General features: G+C 51.8%; 1 protein-coding gene across 7 annotated transcripts; it reads left to right on the top strand.

Moving 5' to 3' along the window:
* Window positions 1-2,046: 2,046 nt before the first annotated feature.
* Sec22c (SEC22 homolog C, vesicle trafficking protein) lies at window positions 2,047-22,101 on the top strand. Of its 7 annotated transcripts, none has more exons than XM_005006821.4 (8): window positions 2,712-2,866; window positions 3,057-3,174; window positions 10,232-10,440; window positions 12,621-12,784; window positions 14,221-14,400; window positions 16,038-16,156; window positions 16,938-17,003; window positions 18,020-22,101. In XM_005006821.4, exons 3-8 carry the CDS (start codon window positions 10,259-10,261, stop codon window positions 18,218-18,220), a joined length of 912 nt encoding a protein of 303 aa, XP_005006878.1. In that variant the 5' UTR covers window positions 2,712-2,866; window positions 3,057-3,174; window positions 10,232-10,258; the 3' UTR covers window positions 18,221-22,101. The 7 variants fall into 7 exon arrangements, with proteins under 7 accessions (XP_063117043.1, XP_013015821.1, XP_003477051.1 ...); XM_005006822.4 differs by having other exon boundaries at window positions 3,057-3,179; XM_023560295.2 differs by having other exon boundaries at window positions 3,057-3,591.
* The last annotated feature ends 1,022 nt before the right edge of the window (window positions 22,102-23,123 follow it).

Raw genomic sequence — 23,123 nt, 5'->3', positions numbered from 1 at the left:
CAGCTGAGGCCTCTAAACTGAACCAAAACCTGTATATTTCCACTGTTATGGTGACATCTGGATTAACCTGGACTCTACAGAGACAGAATGAATAGGAGCTCTATGTCTGTATGAGGGGGACTTAGAGGAATTGGCTCACACAATTATGGAGGCTGAGACATCCATGGTAGGTCACCTACAAGCTGGATAATGATGGGAGCTAGCAGTGTGGTTTGGTACAAGCCCATCCCAATGGAACCTAGCTGCAGAACCAAAGAAATGGGTGATGCAGCTCTTAGCCCATGGCTGAGTCCTAAGAACCCGGGGGCAGGAGGTTCTGGGGCAAGGCTGAGAGTCAAAATGCTGCCAAGCGTAGGAGAATAGTGTCCTCGCTCTAAAGAAGAGCGGGTGCCTCTGCCCTTGCCTTTGCGTTCTATGCAGGCCCTCTGCTGGCTAGATGGTGCTCATCCTTTGGAGTGAGGGCACATTGTCCCTCCTCAGCCCACGGGTTCACATATCCAGCTCTTGTGGAAACCTTCTCGCAGACACACTCATAAATGATGCTTTAGCACCTATCAGGGTGTCCCTTAAGCCAGTCAAGGTGACACCTAAAACCAACCATCACAGCATCCTGAACAGAAGTCTCAAAGGTGCCTCAAGTTTGACTTGTTTAAGAACTGTGGGCACAGGCTGCAAGGAGGAGAACCAGATGCTTGCCCCTTCCTGTGAATAGATGTCATTTGCGGGCCACGGGGAGAATAAGAAGCCAACAAGAATCTAAGCCCTTTTCATGAGTGGGCACCATGTGTGGGTCACGGGGAGGAGAGCCAGATATCTGCCCCTTCTGACACTTAGGCTGGGAGACAAGAAGAGCTAAGGTACTCCCAACCCCTATAAGCAACCAGCTGGAACACAGGTTGAGATAAAAGCTATTGAAGTAAAGTATACCTTAAGCTTGTAGTGTTTAGGGTTTCATTTGACTTTTCAGACCTAAAGCTGGTAGTCTGATCATCTATTTAGAGGATAAAGATATGCAATATAGTATCTATGGGGGATCTCCTTCTGCAGGTGGTGGCCATTGGACATTGTTGATTTCCTATTATCTTGTTTTGGGGTCCTGTATCATTTTCATTGTTTTGGTAGGTTGGATTATTTTCTGTTTTGTCTTGTTTGATGTTATTATGTCTGAGGGCAGAGGCAGCTGTTTTGAGAATAGCAAGGTATATTATGGTAGCCATTTTGGATTTACTATTATCTCATTTGAAGTCCTGCATTGTGTTCATTGTCTTGTTTTTATTAGTTCTATTGTGTTCTGTTTTGTTTGATTTTACTGTGTCTGAAGGTATGGAGAGCTATTCTGATGACAAGAGGAATTGTGATAGCCATTTTGATTCCCTATATCTTTTTTTGAAAAAGATATCTGTTTTGTTTTGATTTATTCTCTTTAAAATAAAAATTACAGGGAGGGAGGGAGGTAGAGAGAGAGGGAGACAGAGAGAGAAGCTGGGATCTCTTCTCTTCCAAGTCAGATGCGCTGGCAGTCTTCCCTTCCTGATCACCCCATCCACACTCTAGCTTCATCTTCTCTCGCAGTGGCCTCTTGGGCAGTTCCATGTCAGCTTCCCTGAGACAGCTCCACTTTGATCTTAGCTTTAGCAGCCGAAGTGATTTTTACAAAATGCTTGACCCATTTCCTGCTGTCCTAAGCCTTCCACAATGGCCTCTTTTCTCTCTAAGGCTTCCTACCCCACTCTTTTATTCTCTAAACTTTCTTCTTTTCAGGTGGTAAAACGTATACAACAAACTGTATTATGTTAACCATTTTAAGGGTATAGTTCTGCAGCACTTAGTATACTTACACTGTTGTGCAGCTGTCACCAGCACCCCTTCTCAGGGTTTTTAAATCCTCCCCAACTAAAATTCTGTGCCCTTTAAAACATCCCGCCTCTCTGGGGTTTTCCTTTCATCCCTCAGAGGAGCCTTGCATCCTTGCACACAAGAGTTCTTTATACTCGCAGATTTGTCGGTCTGAGACATGCTTCTCTTTCCTCTGCCCATTCAGCGGCTATTCAGTGAAGCCTCCTCTGACGCCCACGTCCCAAGTTGTAAACTCTCTGAAACACCTGCTCCTGCAGAACTTGGCGGCTACTCTAGAGGCTGAGGCAGAAGGATCGCAAGATTGAGGCCAGCCTGGACAACTTAGTGAGACTCTGAGTAAGTAAATACATAAGGACTGGGATGTGGCTCAGTGCTCCCAGGGTTCAATCTCTAGTCCTGCAGATCACAAAGCTAGCCGTCCCTGCCCCACCCGGACGGGTAGTGTGCATTTATACACCTGTTAGTGGTGTGGAGCTGTCACCCTGCCCTGCTCTCGTGACGCAGCGTTCTTGCGGGCGTGTCGCTTTCGTGAACTTTACTTGCGTCCACGCTGGCAGCGGCCGCGGATCCCACGCCCGGAGCAAACTGCAGTCCTAGGGCCTCCCAGCCTCAGGACGACAGCTCTGTCCTTAGCCCGGGAAGGAACCCAGCACACATACCGCACTCCAGCTATGCACCCTGCAGTCTGGACTTTGGGCCTGCCGGGGCGGGGTAGAGGTGAGGGAAGCGTCGCCTCTGCCGCGCCCCGTTAAGTAGTGGCGCCGCCATGTAAGAAGGATTTGACTGGCGACTCGGTGGGACAGAGGGGCAGGAGGGCCGGCATTGGTCAGTTTGGGTGCAGGCGTTGCTTAGTAGCAGCGAATAGGAGGGCTCGAGGAGGCGCAGGCGCACTACCGCCCATCTGATACCGGCTGCGGTCGAGCTGCTTTGGGCCGCGGGTGGGCTGACGTCGCGGAGGAGGCGGCTACGGCTGCGGGCGGGGACTCGCGGAAGCCGCCGTCGGGGCGAGGTGAGAGCGGCGGGCGCGTTGGTCGGGGGCCGGACCGGGCCGCGTGCGGGGCGGGGCTGGCCAGGGTGCACTCGACGCGGCCCACCTACCGGCGTCGGGGGCCGGTGTCGCTTCCCGCCAGGACGGGGACGCGCGGGACCCTCACCCAAGGGGTTTGCGCCGCTGTGACACAAATCTCCCTGCTCCCCAGACTCCTGCGGGGACTGAGCCAAGGGCCAGGGGTTCGGGAAGCGGAGAAGGAAGCGCCCGGGAACTAGGCGCTCGAACACCAGCGTCGGCGGAGGAGCAGTCCGGGGCTGAGAGCAGTGGTGAGGTTTGTGAGGAGAGCAGGAAAAGAATGACGTCCCGACCGATGAGGAGGGTGAATCCCGGAAGGACAATTTTAATGAAATGGAAATGGAAAGAAACATGAATTGGCATGCTAGAATTTCCTCTGAAGGATACTTACAACGATGTTATGGCTCCTATTTAGTTTTTGAGACAGTGGCTCCCCAAACTGCCCAGGCTGTCTTTGAACTTGTGATCCTCCTAAAGTCTTGGCCTATGGAGTCTCTGGATTACAGGCATGCACCATCAGGACTAGCTCTATGGCTCTGATTTAAATGTTTGCATTTGCAACATAGAGAACACCTTCGGTCACTGTGTTTTATTCTTAGAGGAATTTGGATATCACTTGTACCCAAAAGATGATGATCAGAGAGGACGATGGTCTTCAAAGCAATTCAGTGAGTGAGGAGCAGTAGTAGCACTAAGCTCCTTCCCTACCCACTAATCTGTGATTAGTTTTGGCATTAGTACTATAGGAGAAGGAATTAGAGAAATAGAGTAGCTATAATTCCAAAAGTTGGATTTAGAGAAGTGGGATGTGGTAGAAAGGTTATAGGAGTTTCAATATTTCAAGCAAATTTGAGTTTGAATCTGTTACACCTTTTTCTTGTTCGGTTTTTTTAGACAGGATGTCATTGTCTCAAACTTATGAGATTGTCCTGCCTCAGCCGCTTGAGTGCTGGGATTATGGACACATGCCACAGTGCCAGGTTTGAATTCTACCTAATCCCCTTAAGCTGTAGAGCTGCAGGGTTCACACCTGTCCATGGAAGATCATGCTTACATCATAGACATGAGCATTTAGCATTGTCATCAATGGGAAAGCTTCTAGCACGGGTCTGGCATAGACAGTCACCCCTCCATGTCCTTGGGCTGTCATGTCTCAAGTCTCATATAAATGGCATAGTATTTGCATATAACCCATGTACATCTCCCTGTATACTTTCAGTCATCTTGAGATTGCTTGGGTACCCAGGGCAGTAGTGACAAGAGTTTTTTCAAATATTGTGCATTGAAGTTGGTTGGCTCCACTGGTGTGGAACCCATGGATACGAAGGGAGGAAGGTAATGTTAGTTCTGTTGTGTTCAGTTGTCTGCTCTTTTCAGCTCTTCACAGAAGACTTACATTGACCTTTATCTCTCACACACACATACACACACACACCCCAAGCCACTTGGAGTGTCCAAGATCTACAGATTAGGTGACTTTCTCTGGTCCTGTGGCCAATGGTGAATCTAGTAGTGGAGTAGTGGGCATTAATCCTCATTAGCTTCTTAAAACTCCTGTTTTACAAGACCTGATCATCTGTATGTGGTAGAGATTTGAGGCCACGGGGAAAAGGGACAAAGACAGGAGCAAAAGCAACTTCTGGAGTAGTGCACAGCCTTTGGGGGAAGTAGGGCCAATCTACAGCCTGCAGTTTGTACACAGGAGGTTGAGTCAGGATTTAGCAAGTGACGGAGGCACATTAAAATACTTTTAAAACCTAGGAATGTGGATGTGGTGTGTTTATTATTGCCTTGTGTGTCTACTTAAAATTCCTTCTATATAGACTAAATCTTCCTTATTTTCTTTCAAGTAGAGATTAATTGTGAGTATTCAAAACATGGTTCAGAAGTAAAGCAAAGAGTATGCAGACCTGCATTTCTTGTTTCAGTGAACCAAAATATGACAGCTATTTGTTCATTCATTTGCTTGCTTAGCAGTTTTGGTTGAGCGTTTCCTGATTCTAGCCAGGGCCAGTGTCCCATAGGAGGTTTGGTAGGACCTGAATGAGAGCCAGTGTCTCTGTGTCAGGACTCTGAAGCTGAATTTCTCTTCATGGAATTGATATTTTGTCTGTGGCTATAGCATCATTATCCAGATTCATACCACAGCTTTCCTATTGTAAGCAGAATACTAGTTATCTCTGAGTGGCTTTATTTTAGTGAATCCTGAGGTTACAGCATCTTTCTGTTTGAAAATGTCCTGTGGCTGTGTTTCTGCCTCAGCCTCCCAGAGTGCTGGGAATCTGGTGTGTGCCCCTGTTTATGAAGGAGTGATTTTGTTTGTGGGTCGAGGTGGTAGCTGTGGGAATGAGCACATGCTAAAAGGCATACTGGGATACACACACTTTAAACCAATGTCAATTTCTTGGAGTTGGTATTGCACTAAGTTACATGATATCCTTGGGGGAAACTAGTAAAGGACACATGGGACCTCCCTGTCCTGTCCTTGTAAGTTTCTGTGACTCTGCTTGTCTTACTTTTCTCTCCTTGCTGAGACAAAATACCTAACACCCACAGGTAAAGGAGAAAAGGTTTATTTAGCTTACAGTTTGTGGAGGTTTCAATCTGTAATAAGCTGGCTCTGAGGCCAGGGTGGCATGGCAGAGGGGCAACAGTTCATGGCAGCAGAAGACAGCAAAGCAAAAGCAACAAGAGCAAAAGGGGCAAAACGGAGAAGCAAGCCTCTTTCCCTCCCTTATAATACGGAATGCAGGCCACCATCCCCAGGGCAGATCCAGCAGTCACACTGCCAGTGCCAGCACTAGACAATGAACCAATCACAAACTAGATTCAGCCACTTCTGAAGAACCCACCCCTCACAACCGTATTTGGGTGGGGTAGGGGAACCATTCAGGCTCAAGCCATGGGAATACTTATTTTAATAATTAAACTTTAAATAGAGAGTTAACAGTACTTATGTATCACTTAAATTGTACCTTTTCATCTTATGCTTAAAAGCCTTTTGTGTATGTGTGTGTGGTACTGGGAATGGAACTCACAACCTCATGCTTGCCTGGCAGGTGCTTGTGCTGCTGAGCCATTTCCCTGGTTCTTAGGATAGCCAGTGATTTTTTTGATGAAACTTAGATGTTTTCAGGTACTGTGTTATAACATGTGGATCTTATTGTAACACACAAAGGCAGGAAGACCTCCATGTTCATGGATTTGGAGAATTCATGTTATTAGCATGGCCATACTCCCCCAGATGGTGGACCATCCCGTGAAATCCCCATCGAAATACAAATTATGTTCTTCACAGAACTGGAAAGAAATCCTCTAATTCATGTGAAAGCATGAAAGACCCCTCCCCCCAAAGGCAAAACAATCCTGAGAAAAAAGGAAACAAGCTGGTGGCCTGACAGAACCTGATTTCAAGATGTCCCATAGAGCCATGGTGACATAGTGTTTCTGCTGTAGTTTTGGCATAAAAGCAGACTCACAGACCACTAGGACCAAAGCGAGGACCCAGAAGTAAATCCTTGTGTCCTTGGCCAACTGATTTTGAGCAAAAGTGCCAAAAATACACATTGGAGGAAGGCAGCCTTTTCAACAGATGGTCTGGGGAGACTGGATCTGCACAGGTAGAGGACAGAAATCAGACCCCACCCCTCTCCCCGTATAAGAATCAACTCACATTGGATCAAAGGCTTTGCAGTTACTGAAAAAACCCAGGAGAGACATTGGAGTATATTGACACGAGCAGTGATTTTCCTGGTAGGACTTCAAAAGCACCAGAAACAAAAGCAAGAATTGAAAGACAGGGTCATATAAAAGCAGAAAAGGTTTTGCACAATGGAGGAGATATCCCCAAAGTGCAGGGAGCCTGCAGAGCAGAGGAAACCTTGAACAGCTGGTCATCGGACTGTGAATTATAGCTGGACTATATAAAGGGCAACAAAAAGTAAGTAGTTAGTGAAAAAGTATGGGCAAGTCGTGAATGGATGTTCTCAAAAGAAGAAATGCAATTGGCCAGTAAATACATGAAAAGGTGTTTGGAGTTTGGGGCCCTTGGGACTACAGACTGAAACCCCGTGCTAATGGCTATCCTCAAGCCACAAAACAAAGTCCAGGAGGATGTGCAGAGAAAGAAATCCTTATACACCGGTGTTGGGCATGGAAGTGAGCCAGCCTCTGTGGATAACAATATAGAAAAAAGTGAGCTCAGGAGCACCGTGTGTTCCAGCTGTCTAACCCCTTCCTGATTATCCATCCAAAGGAAACCAACACAGCATCCCAGGGAGGTCCCTGCATGGCCACATTTTGTGGCACTGCTCACAACTGCCGAGGCACGGGATCAACCTGGGCACTGTCAGCAGATGACAGAACAAGGAAAATGTGGTGTGTATGCCCGATCGGAAAAGAGCAAGATCCTGTCATTCACACAAAATTGAATCTAGTGGAGGATTTCGTAAGTCAGACATGGGAGGACCAGCATTGCACCCTTCCCTTCACACGCGGAAACTTAAGAGAAGCAAGATGACCTGACAATAGCAGAGTCACTGCTAGGGTCTGGTATGGAGTGAGGAGGGGAGAGAGTGGGCAGGTGGATGGTGGTGGTCAGTGCACATAGTGCACACATGCTGATAAATGCCACAGCGAACTACTGTGTGCACAGTTCGAGTGTCAGTAGTTAAGATACTCATCAAGAAACCATCTGCTTCCACTGGGCTTTGTTGACCCCGCTCCTGCAGGGACCTGGGCTGCGATTCCTTTCTGCCTGAGGGAGTAAGAGTCTAGCTTCCCACCTGCCTTCGTGCCGGCCCTGGGGCCGTGAGCTGCTCAGTTTTCCTGGGATGGATGGTGGTTCATTGCCTGCTGTCACAGGGAGGGCAGCTCCTTGCTGCCTGTGCCCCACCCCTCGGGCAGAGCTCTCCACCTGCATAGGTGGGGTAGGGTGGGGTGGCTGCAGACTTTTTTCTGGTGTGTTCATAGAGGGTAGAGTGGTTTTACCGATGAGCTCCTGCTTTGCTAAACTGTGCCTTTTCCAGTTCCTTGACTACAGAGTTGAGGTGGTGGCAGCTTTTGGGGATCTCTGCTCATCAGTGTGTCTGTGTTGCTGGTTTCTCCAGCTCCAAGTCCAGGATTTATGACGCAAAGGGTGAGGCGGCAAACTTGTGCTCCTGGAGTCCTGCTGACCCGGTTTCCAGTTGTGTTTATCAGGAGGAGGAGGAGGGCAAGGAGCGCTCCTCTCATCTCTGATTCCTTTCTAAATGAGTGTAATCGGATCTCTTATCCACCTCCTCAGCTGTCTGTCAGAGCTCCTAACCTGAATTCATAAACATCATATCCCCAGCACGCGAGCCCCTCCACCTCTGCATTAAGACAGTTTCCACCTTTTGGAGTGCAGAGTGTATTTTCATAAAGGGAGAGAGGGCTGAGGTTTTCACCCCCTTCTTCCATATTTCCACCCTACAGCAGCTGCTGTGTGCCATCACTGCTCACTGTGGCTCACCACAGTGTCACCTTTACTGAAATGTCACAAAGACTTAGCAGATGAGGGCCTCACTGGTTTGCAGTCCTAGTAACTTGGTAGAACTGACAAAGTTTTTGTATCTCTGCAGTGGTAGGGATTGAAGCAAAGCAGGCTTGGTCACCAGAGAGGAGAAGAGCCGGGAGTGCACTTTAGAGAGCAGGAAAGCCGGGGCCACCCTGTCCCTGCTTACAGTTAAACACGTTACCTGGCTTGTAGAAGACACTCCGCTAAGCAGATCACACTGGAGAGGGGTCTGGGGGTGACACCTGCTTTCCTGTAGAGGTGCAGACGCAGGATACCTGTCTTGTTTCGCTTTGACATTTTGGATCCTGTCCCCATCCTTGGTGGTTCTTTGGCACATTGTCTTTTCTTTCTTCCAATGTCTTTATGTAACTTAGGGTCTAAGTAATTCTACAAAGAGTGTTTGTGGAGATATTTAGACCCTAAGCCCCAGTCTAAAATTGATCTTGTATTTTCCTATCACTGTCAAGACTCCGTGCCCTATGTCTCTTTTTTAGAATTAATATTCCAGCATTTCCGAGCATGTCGCAGACAGGATCTCCTGTCCCCTACCACTTCCCTCCCCTGATTTCTGGTTTGAGAGGACTCAGTGTTGCCCTTGAGGCAGGTGTCCATCCCATGGTGTCCCTGGCAGGGGGCCTGGCCTTGCCAGCACTTCTGGGAACATGGTAGCTGGAGTGGGGTTATACATTTCCTGGAGCTTTTCAGCTTCCATGGGGAGGTGTGGGGAGATGGACAGGTGGAGGTGTGTGTCTCTGCTGTTTCCGCATGGGAACAATGGGAGTGATTGTTCATTCAAGCATTGCAGAGAGCTGCACTCTTTGGTAGTGGAAATGTTGAATCAGTCAGGTAAAGAACAGAGCAGCAGGCTCTCCAGGTACCTAATAGAGGGAGAGAGTTTATCCAGCTGGGCCAGCCTGGGGAGGCATCCCAGAAGCAATGGGATACTAGAGGCATGATCTGCAGGTTTGGGTGAGCGGGCAGTGACTGGACGGAGCAGTGCCTTGTGGGGCTGCTACTTTGGAGGGATGAAGGCTGTAGGTGGGGAAATTGGCACCTGGAGAGTGTCCCCGAAGGCAGGTCTCCTATGTTACCTCTCAGTCCCTGTCGAGTAGAGGCCCTGGCCTACAGATCTGTGACTTGGAGGGTGGACAGGTGGAGGACCCATGAGAGCTGTCCTTGCCGCCTCTGAGACCCTACAGGTAGCCCAGTGCAAGCCCAGCTCTACCCTTGACCCGGGCAGGGCTGTTTTCTGACCCCGGAGATGCCTTTTGGAATTTGCTAGAGGCACCGTGAGGGCTCAGATCTGTCACCTTTTGTTTCTTGGTGCACTTATGTGTCCTGGCTAAACATTTAGCACCTTGCCATAGTGCAGTTTGCTTGGTGACTTCCTTTTGCTGTGCATTCTTCTGAAGACAAGGTTGGTGTCAGACGTCTGCAGGGGTTCAGCAGTGTTAGGTTAGGTCAGGCACTGTCTCCTCACCTTCCTCCGACTCTGCACTGGTGGGATGTGGCCCTGAGCTGCCTAAAACCTTCTCCTCGAGGGGTGCTCCCATGCCCGCTGCTCGTGTGGGGCTCTTCCTGTCCCCCAGGGTGTCCAGTGGCTCCTACTCTCCTCATTCTCATGGGCTGAACCTGGAAGGGAGGAGTCACGAGAAGCACAGAGGTTCCCACAGGGAAAAGCTGGGTGGCACAGAGAGAGGATGCTGTCTGCAGTGGGGTGGGTGCTCTAGCACCTCACTAACCAGGTTCCCTGGTGTCCACTTGGCCCATAGGTGTCCCCATGCCTCCTCCCGCGGACCATGTCCTTGATCGTCTTCACTAGCGTGGTACGGGTGAGGGACGGACTGCCCCTGTCGGCCTCCACTGACTTCTACCACGCCCCGGGCTTCCTGGAGAGCAGGCGGCACCTCAAGGCCTTGGCCATGCAGCTGGCCCAGCACCCAGGCCGGGGCTCCGCGGAGAGCCAGGACTTCCAGATACAGTAAGTGCCGTGTGGCTGAGACCCCTCCTCAGTGGGCCCCATTGCCGCCGTGATTTGATGCCTGTCTTATGAGGCCAGTCTGCTCAGAGGGAAAGGAGTCTATGACCACCCAGTGAAATCTGGGGCACCTAGTTTTCTGAGAAGGGGATATAGAATGTAACACGTTTTACTTTATTTGGTGTGGGATACAGGGGTTTGAATCCAGGACCTTTGCACTGAGCTATATCCCCAGACTTTTATTTTGAGAGTCTTACTAAGTTGCCCAGGCTGGCTTCAAACTTGTGATCCTCCTTCCTCAGCCTCCTGAGCCCCTGGGACAATACCTGCCTTAGTTACGTTGCGAATTAAATGTTCAGTATTATTATTATTGGTGGTAGTAATAGAGACAGGGTCTCACTGTGTATTTCAAGCTGGCCTCAAACTTGTGGTGATCTTCCTGTCTCAGCCTCCTGAGTGCTGGAATTACAGGTGTGTGCCATCACACCTGACTCTCACTATTCTTCCCAAAGAGGAAGCTGGGCCTTTCTTTTCTTATGGATGCGCAGTACCACCGCGCTTCACTGTGCCGGGGTTGTCTCCCAGGGGTGCCCTTGCAGGCATGCTTTCTCTGTCCTGAGGGCCTTAAGTCTGAGCTCCAGGTGTGGCAGTTGCGCCCTCTGTGGGCTGTGAGGAATTGTTGGTGCCTGCACTGCCCCCTGGTGGCAGCCATGCTTCCTTGCCTGGTAGCCTGAACTGGCGGTCCTTTGGCTGTTCTTGTCTCATGTGTCTGGATTTCTCTATTTTGGAAAAGTAGTGGTCATTAGAAGAGGGCCCTGCCTAATCCAGATGACCTCATTTCATCTTGCTAACTCAGCTTACAGATGAAACCCCCTCCAGAGTCCTAGGAGGAGGGGCTGCAGCTGTCTTTTGGGGACACATTTGTCCTGAAGGGGCGAGGCCCTCCAAAAGACTCCTGTCCTGGGAGCCATCCTGTCCTTCAACCTGAGAAAGGATTTTTTTTTAGTAACAGGAATCAAACTCACAACATTGAGCTTGCTAGGCAGGCACTATGCTGCTGGGCTATGTCCCTGGCTCCACGAGAAAGGGTTTTTGCGGGGAGTTCTAACTGTTAACAAGATGTAGAACATGAAAGCCCAAAGCGTCCTGCTGGAAATGGCCAGCGATGTGGGCCGATGGATGTAAAAAAATCACCTGATGTGTGTCAAAGAAGCCCCAGGTTTCCTGTAGTGAAGGGGGCCAGGATCCTGGTGGTACGTTGGTGTGCAGATGCTTGGGTGAGTGTGTGTGTGTGTGTGTGTGTGTGTGTGTGTGGTGAAGGAGGCTCCGCTGACCAGTCCAGGAAGCTTGGGGCTTTGCCTTCAGGACTGCACAGGGATGAGGCCATGGGGCTCTTGTGGGCCGGGGTCAGGATGAGACCCCTGCATGGAAAACGCAGTGGCAGGGCAGCAGTCACACTAACGGGATGCTGGGCAAGGGGATGCTCGTCTCTCCTGGGCCTTGGATGTGGTGTAAACACAGTTGCACTTGGCAGTTGGGACCTCTGTGCCTGGACCCCTGGGGGTTGGAGGAGGAGTTCTGTCCCCTGGGGTCCCTCCATCAGTGTTGGTCTGGACCCTTGACACCCTGGGGAACAGCCTGTGCTGTGGCTTGTGCTGGGGTTCTGGGGAGGAGATGCCCTGGTGGGGAGCTTCAGTGGGAGGTGGTGGGACAGGAGCAGGTACAGGTATCACCCGAGTTTTTCACCCAGGCCGGCAGACCCCTGATGACAAGGCAGGAGGCAGCCTGCAGAGGAGCTGAAAAGCCAGAAAGGCCTGCAATTGCTCTGAGAAAGCAAAATGACTCAGAGCCACAGTAGACAGGGACAGCACCAAAGGAAGGTTGCAGGCCAGTCTGGTTTCCCCTGGATGGGAAAGGGTGGATGGAGCTGCCACTGTAAGTGGCCTGCAGCCACATGGCCAAGACGCTTGACTTTGGGACGTGAACTGGTGGAGGTTAAAGCGGAGAAGTGAAGTAGGTTACACAGCTGGGCTGGTGTGGAAACCAACCAGGTGAAGGTTGATGTTCGAGGCAAGCAGCAGCAGGCTGTCGCAGGCCGATGGGCACAGACTTAGGGGGGTCCCACTGGGCGCATGCGGGTCCCGGCCCCGGCTCTGGTGACACAGGCTTTCCCTCTGTTTCAGCTTCTCTTCTGCAGGGGATGTGGCCTGCATGGCCATCTGCTCCCGCCAGTGCCCAGCAGCCATGGCCTTCTGCTTCCTGGAGACCTTGTGGTGGGAGTTCACATCGTCCTTTGACACCACCCGCATAGGCCTCGCCTCTAGGCCCTACGCCTTCCTTGAGTTCGGTTCGTACCTTGGCTTTCGAATTTCCGCACCTGTCCTGTAGCATGGCATGTGCAGAGCTCATCATGGGGGTGCTCTGACCCTCGGGGAAACACGGGGGTGGCACAACCACGTGATGGGAAGCAGCATCAGTGGGCCAGGACCAGGGAGCCTGCAAGTCCGGCGTCTGGCGTTTCAGACGCAGAGCTGAGTAAGGGAGGGAGGGAGAGGCCTGGGAGTCTTGTGACAGGCTTCCAACGCTGCCCAGGGTGCCGTGGCTGCTTGTTTCTGTAATGTGTAGGGAGAGGGGGGAGCTGTGTGGGCTGGCTGGCTGGTAATTCCCTGGGAGCTTCAAATCACAGATCGCACAGAATCAGTGCACAGTGGGTCGGAAAAACCTGGTCCTTGCTGCGGAGCCTAAGAAGCGCTGCTGTATGGGGCTCCTCTTCCTGGCTCGGCAGAGAGGCCTGGTGCTTGGGAACCATGCACTAACACTAACATGCTCTGTGCTGATTGATGTCAGCCTGGGTCTCCTTTGAGTTGGTGGCGGATGAGAGTAGAGGCAGGAGTTGGGGACGCTGTGTGGGTTCTGTGTCTCTGTGATGTCCTTGAACAAGCAGCTGACCGGCCTTGGTCTAGGCCAGTGCAGGAGCAGCACCTGGAAATGTTGCCACCTGTGTGTTCTGCTCCTGTGCCATCGCCCGCCCAGTCTCATGTGGCCCCTGGCTGGCCCTTCGACAGTGGCACCAGCACCCTCTGTTGCTATCCCCTTAAGGTGCTGCAGACCCCTCAGTAGACTGAGAGCCCTGCCTTGGGGTCTTCACAAACCTCCAGTCTCACTGCTGCCCTTAGCCCCTCTTCCTGTAGGTCCCAGATGGGCCGCAGTGCAGCGCCTCACACCCCCGCACTTCTCCCACCTCTGCGCTGCCTTCCTCCAGGCGATGCGCAGGGACAGGATGGCGAAAGCCCCTCCGGAAGCCAGAGCAGCGAGGGGCACAGTCCACAGTGCCAGTGTATGTGACACTTCATTTTAAACTCTTTAGGGTTTCGTAGTGGATTAATATTAACATAAGTGGAAGAATTCAAACCAGTCTTTCCAACATAAAAGCTAGTTTGCAGAACACATTCCTATTCATAATTTTTCCAAAGAAGCCTTTTATTGAGATAATTGAGTCAGGATAACTGCTGCTTTCCAGCTCAGAGCTGTGCGAGCTGTGCCTGGGGCCACCCCATCAGTGTGGCGAGTCAGCGTCTAGTCACTGAGGTCCTGGGCTTTGTCTGTGACATCTTCACTGCCAGTCACAGGGCCCCCCCAGACAGTCGTGACCTGGATGTGTAATTCGCCACCAGACCCGTGGACTCCCATGCTTTCCTGGGGATGTGAACTTGATTTTGGGCTCCCTGTCTCTCCTGTGCATCACCTGGGGCACATGCCTGACATGGGCTGCTCTCTCTGCAGACAGCACTATTCAGAAAATGAAGTGGCATTTTAACCACTTGAGCATCTCTCAGATGCGGAGCAGCCTGGAGAAAGTGCAGGAGGAGCTGGACTTCCGACCGCCGGTGGTCCTGTCCCTGGAGGACATGGATGTGGCCAGTGGGCTGGCAAATGGGCATGTGCCCACACTCTTGGAGTCTGGTGAGTGGCCTTCTCTGTCTGCAGATGGGCATTGATTTCTCTTTGCTTCTAGTGTGTATTTGGGGCTGGGGTAATTCTGACTGACCCACTGCCAGGTGGTTAATGCTGGGTGTTCGGCACTCAATAAAGCAATTAATTTGCATTTATTTTATTACAATTACATAAAATTAAACTAATCATTAACTAAAGTGGATATTTACAGCCTCAGAATCCTGTCTTAGTGTCTGAGTGGATCGTTATCTGATAGAGCTCTCCATTCTATAGCAGTCTGATTATTTTAACTTTTAATACTAAACTCACTGCTTGGATTTTGAAAGTGATGTATTAAAATGTTCATGGTTTTGGCTTCACTGTGTTCTGGTATAGTCTGTTTTAAAGGATAAGTTCCTGGATAGGCTGTCATGCCAGTCAGTAAACTGTTCTAATGTACATTGGGAGAGCACTCACTTTTATAGGAAGAAGAGTGGGTAGCGGAACCCCAGGCCCTTCCTGAACAGAGTAGTTTGTAGTGTTGTTTTGTTTTTTAAACTCTCAGACAAGAGGAGCAAACCCAGAAGCATGAGCTTGTCTGCCAGCGTGGGACATTTTGCTGGTCTTTGTCTGTCCCAAGGTGCCACTCTTCACGGGGAGCGAAGTGCTCTGTGTCCTAACAGCAGTGTGACTGCTCAGTGGCGCCTGGCAGGAACAGGCACGGGCTGGGTGTGTGTGCATCAGAAGTGCAAGATGAGAACAGCTGATTTAAATTTAAAAGATCACAGCAGGGGCTGCGGATTTAGCTCAGAGGCATAAGCACCTGCCTTGAAAGCAGGTGGTCGTGAGTTCAATCCCCGGTACCGATAAAAAAAAAAAAATTTAAAAAAAAAAAAAGATCACAGCAAGATGAACCGGGCTCATGCCTATAATCCCAGGACTCGGGAGGCTGAGACAGGAGTATCCTTGAGAGTTCGAGACCAGCCTAGGCTACAAAGTGAGCTCAAAGCCAATCTGAACTGCACAGCGAGACCTTGTCTCAAAAAGACCAAAAAAAAAAAAAAAAAAAAAAAAAACAAAGAAGACCACAGCAAGAGAGTGGGTGGGTGGGCAGCATCTGACTGTGTGAACCAGAGTCCGGTCCAGCAGTTGTTTCTAAGGAGAGAAGGGACGCTTGTTCTCACAATTGTCTCAGAGCAGCTTTAGCATAGGTCAGCAGCGTTTGCCTCCTCTTCCCAGCTGTTATAGAGTTAGGAGTCGCCATGAGTTGCTCTTGAACATTATCTTTATCAGTAAAAGAGTGGAGCGTTTTGCAGGGTGAGTGCTGTGTGTGTCATTGGAGTGCCGTGAGTCTGACAACCAGTTTAGCAGTGGAGCTGCAGCTGCCCTGGCAGCACAGGAAGCTGTTGGAGCTCAGCAAGCCTTGCCATGCGTGCCCTGGGTGCAGCCCACCCAGGCGCCAGCCCCTGCTGTGAGCGGGAAGGAAGTGAAGGCCTGGCAGAGCTGTGTGTGCCTGTGCAGGGCTGTTTCTGGAGCAGACTACCTGTCCCTGCTTTGGAGTCAGTGCGTCTGTCCCAGGATCGGTCCTCACGCAGGGGCAGCGGTGCCTGTGGCCCTGCCCTCAGCAGCCTCGGTTCTCATCTGGCACCTGTGTTTCTCCTTGTCAGCACCCACTTTCCGCATGGAGCCTGTGACCACCCTGGGTGTCCTGTCCCTCGTCCTCAACATCATGTGTGCCGCTCTGAACCTAGTCCGCGGAGTCCACCTCGCAGAGCACTCCCTACAGGTGGCCCGGGCTTTCCACGCCTGCTATGGGGGTGGGGGGACATCTGCAAAGCTTCTTTGTACTACGTTCACTGTTCCTGTTTTGTGTGGACCTGGGGCTTGATGCCAGGCCCTTCACACTGAGCAACACCCCCAGCCCTCTTTTCAGCTGTGAGACAGGGTCTCCCTACTTAGTTCAGGCTGGCCTTGAACTTACTGTGTAGCCCAGGCTGGCCTTGAACTCATAGTGATCCTCTTGCCTCAGCTTCATGAGTGCTGGGTTTGTAGATATGCACCATCATGCCTGGCTCAACCCTGTTTGATAATAGTTGTAAATTTTGAAGTATTTCAAATACTTGGAAAAGGAATGGAACCATAGTTAGCATAGGAATCTTCAGAGCAGAACTGTAATGCTCGCCTCTCATGGCCAGCGCCTGGGGTGCAGTGGGTGCTGGATCTCGGCAGGCTGAGGAAGACAGGCCATCTGGAGTGGCAGGCACCTCTCACCACCTCCCCTCATCCCAGTGGATGAGGCTTTCTTTCTCATTGCTAATGGTCTGGAAGCTCTAGAAGTGGCCCTGGCCATCGATATGCTGGGGCGTGGTCCCTGCCTTGCAGGCCTCAGGCACAGAGCAGAATGTGGGCAGCCAGGGGTTGTTGGGTGGTACTGGGGCCGTGGCTGTCAGAGGGAGGGGAAGGTGACAGGGCTGGGGTACTGGTGAGGCACAGGACTGTGAGGGCAGTGCGGGAGTCGGTTGCCTCTTTTCACCTCCATACCCTCTCCGTGTTCTTCTGATTTTTAGGTGGCCCAGGAGGAAATTGGGAACATCTTGGCTTTTCTCATTCCTTTTGTAGCCTGCATTTTCCAGGTGGGTGAAGCGCTAGTGTTTGGGGGAGTGGGTTAAACTTGTGCTTTTTTTGTCCTTTTGTGACAACCATCAGCAAGTTTCCCATCCCGGTTTTGTTCCACCACTGTCCTGGTTCAAATCTGGGACCCCTCAACCCTTCGTGGAGGAACCTTGCCCCGTGCTGCTGAACCCTTTGTTTTGTGGTGGAAGAACTTCGGGCACAGGAAGGAAAAGCCGCTTGCCCACGGCCACAGGGCCACTGAGAGCTGCAGATCTAGTAGTGCCCCTGACAGTCCAGCGCCTAAGTGGCTTGCAGGGAGGTGGCAGTAAAGATGTGGTTTATAAACCTGTGACGAGGCCAAAATTGTTTTAAATAGTGATACCGTCTATAAATCTGTCCTTTAGGGAGTGAAACGAAAATCAGATCACTAACCAAGGGCTTTGGCCACGTGCAGCTGTGCACACTTGAAATTCATGTTCCATGGTCACTGCCTCCCTCCATAGCCGGACCAAGCATGGAATTGCTTTGTGTTCTGAGAATGTGCTCTTTTTAAGAACTAGTGAACTAGAGTGCTGTTCCCAGCATCTGCAGAGTGGCCACAGCCCCTTCTGCGGGGTGGCCTGGCAGGAGATCGCAGCCACACTGCCTGCTGGCAAAGCATCCCTGACCCCGAGATGCCCTGAAGATGCAGGGCAGCAGGAAGAGAGAGGCAGGGCACTGGGCCAGTGAGAGCACGGCCTCCTCTGCCTGTGCTCCTTGGGGGGAGGCGCGCTGGGGTCTCCAGGCCTGGCTCCTGCCTGCCCGTACCTTCCTGGGTCTGCAGACGTGCAGCCCTGGCTGGTCTGTCACACCTGCCTCTCTGTCCTCTCCTGCGTGGCTGCTTGCAGCAGAGTCAGCAGGGTGGGCATAGCCACCTGAGCGCACGGTGGTGGCTTCATTCAGTCCCCAAGCCCGCACAGGCAGGCGGGTGCCAGGCCTGGTGGCAGCCACAGGACCCAAGGCCCTAACGGCTGGTCGCCCCTGTGGTCTCTCGCAGTGCTACCTGTACCTGTTCTACAGCCCAGGCCGCACGGCAAAGGTGCTGCTGCTGCTGCTCTTCATCTGCCTGAGCAATGCCAAACTGCATGGGCTGCGCAGCCTGTGGCAGATCCTCTTCCACGTCGGGGTGGCCTCCCTGTCCTCCCACCAGACCCTCACGCGGCAGCTGCGGGAGCGGCAGTCGGGCTGCGGAGTATGAGGCCACTGGAGGTGGGCTTTCCCCGTGGGTCCCTGCCTCCCTCCTGCTCGGACTCCACCACCCGCGTCTGTGATGCTCCTTCCGGCAGTGCAGGTTCAGAGCCGGAGTGAAGGTCCCGGCAGGACCGGGCAGCCAGGTGGGGTCCAGTCCTCTCCCCCTCATGCTGAGGACAAGGCGCCTGCGTGGCGGGCAGCTGCAGGCTTGCTCAGGGAGGGAGCGTGGGAGTTTTTATCGAGGCAGGCACCCAGCACTCCGTCTGTCCATCCATCCATCTGTCCGCATGGTGGTCTCCAAGGAACCGCTTGCTCCAAAATCTGAATGCTCTGCAGTTTAAACGAGACTTTTTTTTTACTTTTGAAAAGAGGGTCAGAACACGGTGAATTGAAAACTTAAGTGTGGTTCATAAGTACAAGCTAGGTAAATTTTGTTTACAGTTTGGAAAATTTAGATTTGCTGTACCTTTGGAATATTTATATTTTGGATATAAATTGAATTTCAGTAGGGCGAGAACAAATGTAAACTGAGAAAGTGGTGAAGAAATTTTGAGTTTATTTAATTTTAAGAGGGAGAGACCGAGGGTGGAGAAATGTTTTGTATTTACCTGCAGGCCACATCTGAGTATTTTTTAAACTGGTTGACTGGCACTAGTGGATCGGCAGCTTGGACGTCTGAGCAGGAGCAAGACTCAGGGTGCCTGACGCGGGCCGCACGGTGGAGACCAGGGAAGGGGACCCCGTCAGTCAGGAAAGGTTTTGTCACCCTGTCACTTGCATGTCATTTCGCTGTATGAATACATGGCCCTGTGCACCTCTTCCCTGAGGACCGCTCAAATTAATTACTCCTCAGTACCTTTTCCAAGAATCTTGATTAGATCCAGGCCTCATTTTTAATGAACAAAAGCCAGGATGTAGCTGGGTGTGGTGGGCACACCTGTAGTCCCAGCAGCCTGAGAGCCTGAGGCAGGAGGATTGCAAATTTGAGTTCTGCCCGGGCAATTTAGCAACACCCTATCTCAAAAAAATAAATAAACAAATTAAAATAAGGCTGGGGATGTAGCTCAGTGTGACAGCTCCGAATTCTGGACCCAGTACCACAAAATAAACAACAAAAGTAGATGTTAACTTTCCAAAGCTTTATAAAGGAATAACTCACACATTATTTAAAAATTGATTATCATTTCCCAAAATACAGCTCTAAGCAAGGCCCCTTAGATCTCCAGCAGTGTCACTGCTGCAGCCTCTTTGGGAGACCCCCTTTGGATTGTCTGAGAAGCCTGGAATTGGAGGAGTCCACCACGGCTGCCTGGAGCACCTGGGGTTGGTCGTGTGGCCTGACCAGCTGCAGGGCTTGTTAGGAGGGCAGAGAAGGGGAACTTGTGGCTTGGGAGAATCCAGCTATGTTTGGTTGTCGCTGGCATTTACCATCATCGAGTTACCTTCGGGTCATTTTAGGAAAAACAGATTTCTGTGGCTTAGAACTGGATTGCGAAAATGTTGCCACAGCAGCTTTATTCTCTCGTACTAGAATTTTCTATTTTACGCTAACACAGACCTGGATGTGAGGACTAGCTAGAGAGTATGGTCAGGTGTAACCACTGAGGTTGTTTTCTCCCTACACTTAGCAGGTGAATGTTCAGTCTTCCTGGGAGGTAACTTAAAGGGTCTTCAGTAGGACATGAGGCCACAAAGGGGAGAAAAGGCTTTTTAAATGAGCAGCACAAAAAAGCTTGGTAAAAGCAGCCCAGAAATGTACATATTTGGAAGCTCGCATGACATGGTATTGTCATATGGCCCAGTCCCCTGTGTGCTGTGCTATCTGAGCTGTGACCCTTGCACAGCCGGCAGGTTAGAAATGGCCCCCGAAGGTAGCCCTTGCTGGCCCATGGAGACACTGGTGGAGGCATCCTGCCCTTAGCCACGTGCAGTTGGCCAGCATCTCAATGGTGTGAGATTCACTGTTGCAAATGCAAACAGTACCATAGGTGCAGCAGCTCTGCATAGCTGGAGCCTGGCTGAAGGAGGCCCACTTACCGAGGAGGCTGGTGACAGGCAGGCAGTTCTGCGATTCTCTCCCAGGGAGTCCCAGGCTTGGTGGACTTGGTTCAGGCGTGGAGGTTGCAATGCCCTATGTGATCCGATGCCAGAAGCCGGCTCTGCACCCTCAGCTGGCTCTACCTGCCCTAGGCTCGCCACTGACCAGGCCTTTGTTCTCCTGAGATCAGATGCTGCCTCCCATCCCCTTAGGGCTGGATCTGGCCCAGGAAACGGTTGACAACAGAACCTCACAGGTGCCTTTAGGGGTCTCTCACACCCCCCAGCGTGCAGTCCCCTTCCTGGCCAGGACAGTGCACTCTCCCAGGGCCCAGCTATATGTGATGAGGACCAGGCCAGCAGGGCCCATTGGGATGATAGTCCCTTTTGGGACCAGAGGCCTGCGGCATGGCTCCTGGGCTTGCTTCTTGGGCTCCTGCCCCCTTATGAGAAGCCTGTGATGTACATTGTGAGCCCGCAGCTGAAGTCCTCTAGGGCTAGGAAAGGGTGCTGGAGGGCACTGCAGAGGTGCGGCTGACTGTCCCCTCCTGTTTCCTGTGCACCACTTTTCCCACTCCCATGCCGCCTCTTTCCCACTCTGTGCCCTCAGCCCTGGGGATATGGGGAGCCTGGCATCTGAGGGAGGCGCTTTCTTCATGGTGGAAAGGGTGCCCAGCACTGCCCACAAACGATAGCCACGGGGCTGCTATTGAGGCCCAGGGACAAGGACTGAGGCAGGGAGCAGCCGCCCTTGGGCTTGGGGCTTAGCCTTTGTCCAGGTCCACCGGGCCTGTTCTTTCGGGCTCTCAGAGAACCCACTTCCTGTGTGCACAGGGCAGTGCAGGTGTGGATAGGCAGGGGTGGCTGTTGTATGGGTGTGGTCCTGCCCTAAGCCCTGTCCATGTCAGGGAGGCCCTGCCTGTGCACTGTGGGTGCAGTAGGTGGGGGTTAGCAGGATGTGTCCTGGTGAGATGGGGAGGTGGGCATTCCGGGCAGCTCCCCAGGGGCTGGGAGACAACTTCCAGCCAGTTGGGAGTTGCAGTGCAAAGGGCTGCATGTGGCCTCAGTCTCCTGCCCTGGAAATGGTGCTAACATCCCCTGCCATCCTGGTGTGCTCTGTGATAATGGAGGGTACCAGGGTGGACCTGGGGCTTCAAGTTCACTTGGCCCCACAGCTCCGTGCCTGCTAGGTACCAGCTTGGCTGCATCTGCCTGCCCTCACCAAGGGCATATGCAGTTCTGTTCCTGTGCCCTGCTCTGAGGCACAGAGCCCGGGAGGGCAGACATCTGCTGCCGGGGAAACCTCACTCATGGACCATGGGACAGGCTTGTCATTAAACCTGGACCAGCTAGAGAAGCAGAATTTGCCCCAGGTGCTGAGGGCAGGGCTGGAGCTAACCCTAACCCTAACCCTAACCCTAACCCTAACCCTAACCCAAAAGCTATAAGCTTATCCCTAATCTGCACTTGACACCCTTGAACTCTGGCCCTCTACCTCCCTGGCTGTGCTCCTGACAGACCCTTGCACAGGCCATTCACAGGCTGTGGCTTTGGGCTTGGGCTGTGTAATGGACATCTCTACCCGCGCAGTGTAGCATGCTTGGGCTGACCTGGGCCAAGGAAAACGTCTTCGCTCACGGCCCGCGTTCCGGTGTGCTACAGCTGCTTTCTGTTTTCACACATGCACCGAGGTCCATCTTGAGTATGAGATAGAGCATCGTCACCACCTCACCGTGAAGCCTACGCTGTGTCGCTGGGCGGATGGACACAGGTTGTGTGGTGTTTATGTGCTGTGCAGAGCCAAGCAGATGGCCGCAGGCCCAGAGTAGAATAAAGCTGAGTTGTTCTCTACTGTGTGTCTGTTTTTGCGAGCAGTTCTGACTTGTGTGTCCTTTCTTGTGGGTGGCGTGGAGAGTGGTGACACTGTGGCTCTTGTCTGGTTCCAGTGATATCTAGATAGGTGCCCCAGGGAGTCGTACAGTAGCCAAGGCCATGTTGTTTGCAGCATCTCTCAGGACCAGGCTGTTTCCGATGACCACCAGGGGGCGCAGCTGCCTGCCACAGCCTCCCATTCCCAGCCTCAGGCTCTGCTCCTGTCGCAGCTGACAGAATTCCCAGAGGAGGCCAATGGGGAGTGGGGGTGTGGGTGTCCTCCATACCCCAGGGAGGCCTGTGCGGGCTGGACGGCTCCACGCCCAGGTAGAAAAAGCAAAAAGTAAAAAACAGTACAAAGGGAGAGAAAGGTACTTCTTACCAGTGTTACTGACAAAACCTCAAAAGCAAATTGATAAATTTGATTACAAATAAAGTGTCATGGTCAAAGTTAAAAGAACAGAATACCCTTACAATGCTCAGAACCCATCAAGAGTGGTGTAAAGGAATTCATACAAATCAGTGAGTTCAGGACTCGAGTAGCAGTCGAGTCCTGGACCAGAGGCCACAAAGGGTAGGGGACCCCACTGCACCACCCACAGTGGGAGAGACACACATGCACGCACACAGAGCTGTACTGCTCGATGTCACCCTGAAACTGGCAGACAGGCATGTGGGAACAGATGGAAGTTAAGGTAAAATGAGGACATGACCATGAGTCCTTTTATGATCTGGATTTTATGACTAGAGCCGGGCATGGTGCTGCATGCCTGTAATGCCAGCACGTGGGAGGCTGTGACAGGAGGACCACTGTGGGTCTGAAGGCAGCCTGGACTACATAATGAATTTGAGCCCAGCCTGGGTGGGCTACATACCAAGACCCTGACTCAAAAAACAAAAAGTGATGGGCTGGAGATTTAGCTCAGCGGCATATGCGCCTGCCCTGCAAGCAGGCAGTCGTGAGTTCGATCCCCAGTACCGATAAAAAGGAAAAAGACAAA

This window comes from Cavia porcellus, unplaced genomic scaffold (genome assembly GCF_034190915.1).
Source record: "Cavia porcellus strain 051 isolate PalLab524CR breed Dunkin Hartley unplaced genomic scaffold, mCavPor4.1 scaffold_14, whole genome shotgun sequence".
Taxonomy (NCBI): Eukaryota; Metazoa; Chordata; class Mammalia; order Rodentia; family Caviidae; genus Cavia; species Cavia porcellus.
Note: the sequence above shows the minus strand (reverse complement) of the source record. Positions and strands in the feature narration are given on the sequence as shown.